An 11914-nucleotide genomic window follows, 5' to 3' on the forward strand; every position below is an offset into this window, starting at 1 on the left:
AACATACAGTCACATAAAAACTTTAATCCAGAGCAATTTGAAAAATATATTTCCTGCGAGACCATTTAATGCTTATGATAAAACAATATGTACGATATGTCAATAGGATTTAAGTCTATTTTGTTAAGGTTAATTTTTAAAATGGTGTACCAATTTATTTTTCAATCCAGTGCTGTAAATGAAGATATTTATTCCAGTTTATTTTATGATGTACAAGGACATCTTTTTTTTTACTTTTTGACACCAAAAAAAGTAAAAGGCAAGGGTAGATTCCTCTTAAGCACAGAGCACAGCAAACTCAGTCTTAGTCATGTATCGCAAAGAAGGCCCACAACAAATAAAAAATTTAGTGCAAAGATATAGTAGATAGGATGCTTCGAAATCCATTAATTTTAAATATATGCAAAATGCAAAATGGGGTATGGGGTAGAGAAAGGAGCAGGGTGTTAGGGGATGTGAATATTCAACAGTAAAAGCCATGCTCAAGGCTCCCTAGACTAAGAGGCCTGTACTGGTTCTTCCAAGGAAAAACGGTTTTGCGTGTATCGGTGCTATACACCGGGCACGTTAAAGAACCAGACTGTCTATTCACAAAGAGCTAGGCTAAGTTAGCCGGACAGGCCTGTATCTAAAAAGGATTTCTCTCTATCTATTCTTAGGTCTTTATCTCACTCTGTCCCTCTGGTCAGATCGCACTGTCTGTACTAGTAGAGGATGAATTTCGCGTCCTTTGTTGCTGCGTTTGCGCTATGCAAAGCGCCTTTGAACGTATTTATCACGAAAAGGGCGCTATATAAATTTGGTATAATAATAATGATAATAGACGGAAAAACGCAGTTGTATAAACATGGGCGCACACAAGTCCAATACAAACCAAAAACTGGCAATAACCTACTAAAAATATTGTAAAATAAAAACATAATCATGCAGAAAAGAAAACATTAAACATGTCTGACATTATATCAAAAGGAAATAAATAATTCTCGTTCTCTGCTGTAGAAGAATGAAGTCAATTCCCCAGTGCGCACATGATAATATTTTAGATTAATGGATATCCCAATCAACAATCCGTGAATGTTTCATTGAGCACTGTCTACTGTATTAAGACAAAAATGTCCATGCTCTTAGAGAGGCTTCTTCTTCTTCGATTATTTCATGAACAGTCAGACCTTTCAGAGTAAGCTATTACTGCAAATACACTAATCGACTATTTCTTCTATTTCAATGTCGCGTGCTTTGTATTGGAAGGTCTATTAAAGACCCTTCAGGAAGATACGTGTGGTACGAAGCATGCATTATGCAATTGTATTACCAGAGTCTTAAATGAGTTTTGTGCTGTTAACCTTGCATTTGAACATATCCTAAGTCATTGCCAGTAATAACAAATCAATTAAAAATAATGCAAGAATATATGCTTCAGCACTTTCAATTGGTATGCTATATTTTCTAAACATCACATTTTTCATAATTTTAGGTAAACTTTATTTATATATAAAATACAGGAATTCAGTTTGCAAATACATCGTTGTACAATGAGAAAATGTAAAACAGTGTACTATAGTACGATTTCAATAAAAACAACCTTATATACCAAATAATACTTTCACAAGAACAGCAAAAAAGAACAAAACAACAAAATTGTAAGGCTGTGTTCTTTGTAAAAATGTCAATATTGCTTTCATTGTCCGGCAATCTACGCTAGCGACACTAATTCAAACTTATCAAATATTATAACCATGCCAATTTCGGATACTTGATATTTAAAACAATAGAGGAAATCTATGTTTTGTGAGTCAGGAAATTGATGCATTCGTGTAAACAGTACCTGATTTACTACTATTTATAGTTACATTTTAAAAATATTATGCACTTTATATGCATTGTTACCAATAAGTTCGTAATTCTCCAGAATGTTTTGTCATTGCAACTAGTTTATATACTAGTATGTTCATAACGTTCAGTAACTACAACTGTCTGAATTTCCAAATGATCTGTTTCCGATATTGCGGCTCAGTGACCTTTGACTGAAAACGAAATTAAAATATCTTTGCCGTTGTATAAAGGAAATTAGAAATCATAAATATATCAGTCAATGACGTTTTGGTAAATTAGAAATTGTTATGACGAGGCAAACAGTGTACCGATGATGAGCACATGCTTCGGTTTAAAATGCCTCGCGCTTCAGTGCACACGCTTGAACGCTGTGCATGTTTGTTTCATATGATCAATAAAATGTTGTTGTTTTTTTTTGAAGCACTAGAATGAATATTTTGTTTTTTCCAATTTTTATTTCATTTCAGTACATTGATATATATACATATACAGCATGTTCATTATATGGATACAATATTCATAAAATTTCAACGTTACATGTTTCAACATATATTTTTGTCCCAATATTTCAACAAGGTCGAAACAAGTACATGTTTCTATCTCTGAAATGTTTTTCAAATACTAATGAATGATGGCGGATATCCTTCAAGAGAAAAAAGGAAGAGAGTGGTACATATTTGAAGAAAAAAAAAGTTTTTATTCTTGGATTTTGTAAACCGTAAGAAAGAAGGTTTAAAAAGGGGAGGGAATTAAAAAAAGGATCGAAAGAAAATAGACTGCTCTGCTCAATCAAAAGTTGTTGGTCTACATCACCAGATATCCATTTCATTTTGAATGGTATACATGTAACTTGTCCTTCAAACAAGCGATAGTATATTTGATATTATTTCGTTTCTCGAGATAAAGCTTAAATGCATTACAACTTGCAGGTGTTTTACTATATTGTGTTTTTAATGATTACCATCCAAACCGGTTACTGAAGGAGCTCTTATCCTGTTGTAAGGGCCCGCTTTAGCTTATGTCTTGTTGGTATATTAATATACTTGTTGCGATTTAATCTCCTTTTGTGTCCTTTCAGTTTTGCACATGGAAGAAGAAGGTCGTTTGCAAATAGATGCGAGGGTGGATTTTGCTTCTTATCGAAGGAATCCTCGATTGTTTATACTTGCTGATGTTTAATATATGGACTTAATTATTCTATGCGCATTTAGATATTGTGAGCGAATACTTAAATAGTATTTTGAGATTTTTGTTGAGTGATTTAAATCTGTAAGTTATGCAGTTTATATAGCAGGGAGGTAGGCTGGTACTATTTGCTTATTTTTAATATAGTTGTATTTATTGTACGGATATATCTGTGTAATTACCGAAGGATTTAAACATTGAATTGATTAATAGCTTTTCTATTATACTTTGCAGTTATCATAATCACTATTTGTTTTGTGACCTGCTACAATTTAATCCTGGAGTATTGAGGTCTTTATTTGTGTGTTACTGGAAGGTGTACACTTAAACGAGAGGTATAAGAGCAGGTCGATATCCGAAGGTAATATGAATTATTAAATTGGTAATATGTCTTGCAAATTTATGTAGGTAATTATGTGGTTTCCCACGCGAATTTTGATAACAATGCATTCCTTTGTAATGCAGGGTTAAAAATAGACATGTGTAAACATCACTGCTAGCAGTGTAGCAGACGATTTCTGTATACAAGTGGCGAGTTATTCATGAGTCTGTTAAACTATATGTAGTATAAACACGTGGAAGAGTCTATTATTCATGATACCTGCTTACAGAGTAGGGTTTAAGCAACTTTATCAGATTTAATCTCGCTGAAAAGTATTTTCTTCTAAAGTGAAGTAATTAAACTTCCATGGCACATATATATTAAGCAAAGTTAAATTTTCATGAGCACGGATCAAGTAATTAAGTGCGCATTGTAAGGAAAATAAGTAGGTTCACTTTTCAATATACCACCGTTTCTTGCAGTATGTTTGTTTTTGGTTGCGGGTTTATCCCGCGACCAAAGTTAAGTGTATTTCTGACAATCATGTAGCATCTTTATTTGATTCCAAATCACATCTGAAGGAATTTGTTCATGTGCTACACAAAGTAGTCCCATTCATGAACAATGCGGATGAATTATCAATGACCAAGCAGTTCTTATTCATCCTCTATCCATTCACACTGGCTATTTAGATTATATAAGTTCTGTCAATGATTAGGTATTCCGGCCCATGGTTACATCACTGACTTCCAGCTGTTCATGTAAGGTCAGGCAGAGTTTATCTTAGATATGAGGCACATTAGTATTTGTTTCTTATACATGTATATTTATAGATTGGCATTTAAAATGAAAATAACTCTAGCAAAACCCGCAACCACAAGACATCTCAAGGCTTTGATTAGTCCTGATGGCTAATGTATATGGTTTGTATAGAAGAATATTGTTAATAAAACAATCAAATGAATAAATATAAAGCAAGTTGGCTTCCTACAAAAAAAAGAAAAAAAAAGAAAAGTAGTTATAACTTATTGTCATTTGTAGAAGGATGACTGTGTTTGACTGCTCTGCTCAATCAAAAATTGTTGGTCTACATCACCAGATATCCATTTCATTTTGAATGGTATACATGTAACTTGTCCTTTAAACAAGCAACAGTATATTTGATATTATTTCGTTTCTCGAGATAAAGCTTAAATGCATTACAGCTTGCAGGTGTTTTACTATATTTACTTCTAAAATGAAATTTTTGGCAAGATGAAGATTATAATTAATGACACTTTTTTCATTTTTCCTTGTATTTCCAAAGAACACTAAAGATACAGTTTGAGAGTCTAGTGGGTGTCTAATTGATATTTCATACTAAGATAACGTCCTATATCACTCCAGAATGTTTGGATCAGCTGACATTCCCAGAACATGTGGGTGTATGTTTCTGAAGACAAGGAGCAAAATTCGCATAAATTTTATGGGGATGGTTAGTACTTTGCTGGGTACTATTTTCATCAGATATCTATATTGGAAAGCTCTAAGCCTAGTATCATTTGTTCACTTTATAGCGTATAACTTAAGATTTTCTTCCATTTTGTGTTTAATAATGTTTTCCACTTTTATGTTTTGATTTATTGGTTGAATGTTGTTTTTAAGTTCCAAATTATACAGCATTTTATTTACTTCTGTATCTACAATATCGTTTCGATAACGTAATCTGACTCTTTTCTCTTCGTTTAAGTCTTCTAATACAAGCTTATTCTTCCAACACTTTTTCAATGCTTTTATTATTTGATATTACCGTAAATAATCACCTTTAGGAATATTGTAAACAAAGTGCAAAACATGCACTAGAATGAATAAATCTATCGTCATTCAATGGACTTTGATAAGCAATGCCATAAAGCGGAGTTTAAATCACCTCTCGTCTTTTTAGAAAAACAATATATGTGATTAAAAATAAACTATTCCAGTGCAAGCATCTGAGATCAAATGTCTCAGCTCAATAATGTTGAAAATAGCCTAAAGTTTTTAATCAATAATCAAATTAAACCAAACCATGCGTTTCGGCTCATTTTCTACTTTTTGTCCATATTCATCATTAGTCCGTCAATTATTTCCTTCAAACAAACTGGCTGCAGTAAACAGTCCCAATTCTTTTTTATCTTAGAAATGGGATTGACAATCACGAACCCAAACATGTTCAAGTAATAGCACTCCCAAATGATTTTTTAACTTTAACTGGGTTTTTCTAACTACTAATTGGAACTATAGGGAACGGTAGCAATTGATTATTATGAAAGTTATCACGACATGCAAGTGCATTCAATTCAAGTTTTAAACGCAACAAACCGATTAGAAAGAGTAACATATCCCTTTTGCTTATCTGACATTTGGTCATTAAGTAAATTAAAAACAATCAAGTACTTATTCAAGATCCTTCACGAGAGATTTTATTGATATAGAACGGGTATATGGTGCCATTGTACAACCGTTACCTTTACGTGTATATTGTGCTTTTAATATGTACAATTTAAATATGCAAGTAACACCGCTTTTATACTACTTTCTGTTTCATCATATTATGATATGCTTCTCATTCATAGTTTGAAAATTTACGCGAGATAAATCAAAAACATCAGGGGTTCAAATGATATAGATAGATTACGAACTGCTACCCAAGATCTTCTCTACGATATTAACTTGAAACAGATATGGCTAAAAGAAGTGTTTTGCCCGTTGTGTAAAACGTATGTGCAACGTATTAAACAAATTTTCAAGGAGCTCAAAAGATAAGCAGGCTGATACAATGTACTAGTAATTTTGATATAACAATATGGTCTAATATATCTAGTAGAAGCTAAAGTTTCGAAACGTCCTCTTATTGGAAGGAACACTTATGTCAAGTTATTTGAAAATATTTCAAGGTGTTCAAAGATGTTGTGACGGAGGATAAATCAACAAAAAGACAATATTATGATGAATGACTGAATTTTTCTGAATTGTCATTTTTGTTTCTACTGAATTTATTTTTGTACGTGTTGTTATTTTAACATGACAATGACCTTGCCAATCTAAAGGATACATGTATATATGAATCTTAGTCAAAATAATACATGTCGATAGATACAAAGTTATACATTCTGGCATGCATTTATTATATTAACAATAAAACTATAAATTGGTTGAAAATTAAAATTATTTTCGATGTTTAGGTATTGTGCATGATTTTCTACACATTTATGAACTGCCTGCTGTAAAATCTTGACAACAACAATTTAAAATGTAAGGTTTAACGGTATTGTGTAATCTCTGATCTATTCTGTAAGCTTTAAAAGTTTGATTAGGTAAGGAACTGTTTTCCTATCGTTTAACATCCACTAACTTGAAACATAGAAGTACGTAGAAGCACTACGTAGTTTCAGACATTCAAAATGTGAAATAGGTTTGGTATGTTTGATAATAATACACTTGGCATTTTCATATATCAACAGTATTCGTAAATTTGCTACTGGGAGTACTTCTATCAACACCGTCTGGTCATGGAGACAATTTAGATCCGTATAATAATCTGACAATTTGCTTACAGGCAACAATAAATCAAAAATGTTGGTTACTCAGTTAAGGCACATTGCATTTTGCTTTACTTCAATTACTGAAAAACAGCCGACGTTCTTATATCATATATCAATTCATCCTATTTTTTTCTTCAAAACCCTTTACATACGTCATTTTTTAAATGTGTTGGATGTTTGGCCCTGAGTTACTGAATTGCACTCGAATAATCAAGTGACGGTTAGTTTATTCGAAAAAAAAAACTGCATGCAATAAATTGACGCAAATCAAAGCAAATCTGGTATAACTATTGAAAATTATTTGAATATTTGACTCGTCCAATACCTCCATTGTTATATGAAACTGTATGGTGAATTGCTAATTCAAACATGTAACTGCTAACTGGCTGACGTGATCTGTTTGATTATCATGATATAAAACAGACCTCTGTTATTCCCTTTAAAAAGCTTAGATTACTACATTAAGAAACCCTGAAAATATTCCACTACTAAGATGTAGATGTATTCATTTGATTATATTAATTTAAAAAATGTTTTGCAGCTTTGTCAAAGAAAGTAATTGCAACATAAAGACGTAATAAGCGTTTACATGGAAAAAGCATGTTGCTGTTTTAGTTATATTTTTCGCCCCGATTTGTAATAGTGTCTCACAATGTCATGCAATTCTGACTAAAAATGCTATATAAAAAGTTATCTTGACGTCATCTAAATCTTCACATTAATATTATCGTAACACTTGTTAGATCAAAGGCGTCGAGGAATTTTATGACGTTCAGTAAGCTTTCAGAATAAAACAAACATACAAAAGACACATTCAAATAAAAGCTTTGAGACATTAGTCAGGTTATTTCAAACAACGCATCATAACTGACAAAGCAGTTAAGACAAACAAACTGCACTGGGACTTCTCGGAAATTTTCCAAGAATCGCAAGCAGTGTCTACAAGGTTCGGATAAATGCCAAATATATGTAGATGTTGTTCCACGATATATGAATAGTTTAAATATATCCAATGTCCATCTTTCACTAAATTATTTTATCTTCAGTTATGTATTTCAAAAGTCCTCAGAATGAATACAAATTAGTTTTGTATGTAGAGCTTCCTTCCTTATTCATTGTCATGTGGTAACATTCAATTGTTAAAAAGAAAACAATAAACATTCGGTACATTTTTACTATCTTTAGTAAAACAAAATTGTGTTTATGTTATGTTCTCATTAACTTTATGTAGTAACTGTTGATATTTACCAATATGTAATTTTAGACTAATACCCCTTTAATAAATAAACACATTTAAGACGTTTTATCTTAGATTTAAGCATAATATATATAAGTGTGCAATCGCTTCAAAGATCAACTGAAATGTTTTTTATTACGACATCAACCATGTGGATGTCAATACTATCAAGAGCCAATATGTATGAACCCTTTACACGAAGGTATCGAGCTTTCTTTGGCGTAGAAGTTGTACACCTATTTAAAACACAATCAATACAGGCAAGAGGAGTAGGATCATTTCTCGAGAATCATTTTGTTAATTTTTCAGGCATTGTTGACAGGTCTGTCTGAGCGTTTAGTTTAAGTTGGGTGTTCTATATATTATACATCAGCCTAGTAACAGTCTTTGCCAACCTTTTTACAATGCATATGAAACGCATATTTACTTAATTTACACTAAGTCTTCCAGAAGTATGATCATGCTTTGTTTTTCTAGTAATTCGTTTTAAGAAATAAGTCAGTCTTTCTGTTCTTTTATACAGTTAAAAGTCGAAATAAAAAGTTTAAGTTCTCGTGTTATTATATTTTGTAATGTTTGCTAAATAAATAATCATCGTGGATTCAACACACTGACACATGTCGAAACTGTTAAAAACAATATCTTAATATATCATTCCGAAAGACTTGGCATTTGTAGTCGACTTAAAGAAAACATGACATCTGATATTTTATTCATAACAAATTACACCCATGTTCGCAATAAGCCAATTTGCTAGCAAGTAAGAAAGACTTCATATTCTTATTGTTTAAACAAAGTTGTAAATGTATCAAGGTCGAAACGTAACACAGTGAAAATTAAACCACTGATTCGCTTTTAACCCATGTAATTAGTATGAATTAATATTTGGTGAATAAATTAGTAGCCTGGCAGACGAAATACAAAATGTTTAATACAATATAAGACAGTTAACCAGCGAAAACACTCAAACAGATAGCAGACCATATATCATTTTATTTCTGAAATATCCTGGGCTGTCAAGTATATTATTCTACAGAAATGCAGATATAAAATATTGAGAATGAAGACTTGATTTGTCAGTCAAATTTTATTCCATCTTATTAAAGGAATCTTTAAAACATATAGCAACAACACTGTAAGTAGTGTGAAAATATTTTTTTTTTCTATTTGATTAGCAATAGGTGAACGTTGAAAACGCTAAAGGATTGACGTATGACTGTTTCGAAATTGCTATACTATGTTTGAATGAAAAATAAATTTATTTGTTGATTTGAATGTTAATTTAGCATGAGTTTAAATTCAAGACCAAATTCATTAATGCTAACTTAGATATACAATTTTGAAAATGTAATGCTCTATTTACACATGTAATTCGTTTGTAACGTCTAATCCGATCAAATATTTTATATATCACATAAAGATGGCAGTGCCAGTACTGCTTATAATAAAGATATAATGTAACATTGGCACAGCTGTGTTAACATCTTAAAATTAAATTAATATCAATAACGTATGAAAAAAATGGCTAAGACGGAATATTATCTTGTGAACAGATATATCATTTTAACAAAGAATTTTGAATGACGATAAGTATATTTAAGGAGAAACACGTATAGACAAAATCATTCTTGAACTTCATTTGCTCTTGACATACCCTCTGCAGTTATTGCTAGGACGGGTATATTATACAAGAATAAAATAACACAAGTGCAATTCAAGAAGTGGTTTTAAGAATTTCTTTTTTCTGTATATTTGATTTACTGCGTAATAAGTCAAACATTATTCAATAGGTACTAAATATCGAAACTCTTTTTTTTCATTATATCTAAGAAAACAAAAAGTCGAGACGAATCATTTGAACAGACTAGAAATTGACAGTTTTATTCCACACAATGGTATAAAATTAACTGATAAAATAAAACAATATGCCATGGTCTGTTGTCGTGCAAATGATATGACTAAGCTTACCCTTGTCAAGTAACTTTGCCATTGGCCATTGAACACATGTCTGCACAATCCAAAAGATGTAAAACACGTTATGCATACCAAAATCCATTTTATGCCAGTAATTATATCCTAGTAAATTGATTTGATTTCATCCATCCCATCCAGGAATTCCTTGAATATTTATATGTTTGTGAAAACGTTTGGTTAACATACATCCATAGGGAACGTGATACTTCAATTCAATTTTTTAAAATTATTCTTCTTTGAACCGTCGTAGACTATTAATTCTTCGGCTGATTTGTTTTTCTACCTCACGATAATTCTAAATATCAAAACATGCAAAGGTAATATACTAGCATTTCAGATCACAATTTGGTACTAACAATATATTGAATACTTTTTTGAAGCATAGAATACACAAAACATGTATGAACAAGGAAGCATTATTACAAATGTTCCCCTAAACACGATGCTTGCAAAATGGTTTTATATTTGTAAATCCTCAACTGCTTCATGAAGAACTTCAATGCGAATTTTTGTTATCACATTTTGGAAAAACGAACATTGTAATTGCCTTCCGTCCAGAAACGCAATATCTTTTAAAACCAATATAGGAATTAAACACGTATTACACTCCCAGGCAGTTAGAGCAAAGGAGACGAATAACAATGCCCAATACGTGAAGGCAGAGTATCTCTACTGCTCTGCTACGTACGTTTTATTTAAGCCGATATAAATAATTGATTTACTTATGCACATTAGATGAACCAAACTAAAAATCCCGAGTGGAACGTCCAAGGTGAAAATGTCAAGGAAAATGTAATTCAAAGAGTAATTTTTGGTGTGTGTTCTTTTTTGTTATTCTTAGGAATGTTTTCTGCTAGTTGCGGTTTTAATTTGCACAACACACGGATAAAATAAGCTAGAGAACACAACATAAGAATCAGGCACAAAATATATTGTCGCTGTCAAGATGTCCCATTATTTAGTGCATAAATGCCAGAAGTCAATTACTGCACATAATGATAAATAGCCCAAAGGAATAATAAGTATAAAGTTATAACTTAAAGTACGAGATCACACACGTTCTATGTCTAGCTTTTTATGACAGACAGTTTCTCTTACACTTCGTAGATAAGACATGTCAGTACAATGTCTTGCGAAATTATGCATAAAATACTGATTAAAACATGCTACATTCAGACACACTTGACTTGACAATCTACTTCCTTTAATACAGTGAATGTTATTGCTAAACAATATCGTTATTTTGATTTCGCCTAAGTTTCAAAATTCTGGACTTAGTGGTTCTTAAGTTATGAAATGGAAACTGTTTCTCATGTTCAGGTCCAGTGACCCCCAAAATAAATAGGGGTCATAAACTCTGCATGTGCAATCATCCTATTATGTTTTAACATTCTAGGTAAAGTGGTTCTCAAGTTACTGATTGAAAAAAACATCTATGCTGTACCACAAAAAGGTGGTCTTAGTTTTTCCATATGGTCAATTACAAAAAAAGTTACAATGTAAGTTATTTATAGTAACAACTAAGGGAAGTTAATCTTAAAAATAAAATCCCCCCCCCCCAAAAAAAAAAAAATTGCAAGTCCACACAAAAATCTTACCAGGTAGAGACAAGTCAAAATACATCTCAGAATTGGATGTATCATGCATGTTGCACTACAGAAAAGTGATCTCCATTTTTCCCTACGACTAGTAATGAAAAAGTTGCAATATAAGGCGTAAAAAAAATTGTTTGTTTCCGGTATCCCTACCTATCCTAAATTTGTGGCCCGACCCTAAATGTTTTTATGGCCTTTGAGAATA

General features: G+C 31.8%; 1 protein-coding gene across 4 annotated transcripts in view; it reads right to left on the minus strand.

Moving 5' to 3' along the window:
- LOC123566287 (hepatocyte cell adhesion molecule-like) overlaps positions 1 to 10768 on the minus strand; it is a 94485-nt gene extending 83717 nt beyond the window's left edge. For all 4 annotated transcript variants that reach the window (XM_045360239.2, XM_045360237.2, XM_045360238.2 and 1 more), the window contains exon 1: positions 10109 to 10768. In XM_045360239.2, coding sequence (XP_045216174.1) covers positions 10109 to 10196 — 88 coding nt within the window. In that variant the 5' untranslated portion in view covers positions 10197 to 10768. The remainder of the gene's footprint in view (positions 1 to 10108) is intronic.
- Between the last annotated feature and the right edge of the window lie 1146 nt (positions 10769 to 11914).

The sequence above is a fragment of the Mercenaria mercenaria genome, chromosome 8 (assembly GCF_021730395.1).
Source record: "Mercenaria mercenaria strain notata chromosome 8, MADL_Memer_1, whole genome shotgun sequence".
Lineage (NCBI taxonomy): Eukaryota > Metazoa > Mollusca > Bivalvia > Venerida > Veneridae > Mercenaria > Mercenaria mercenaria.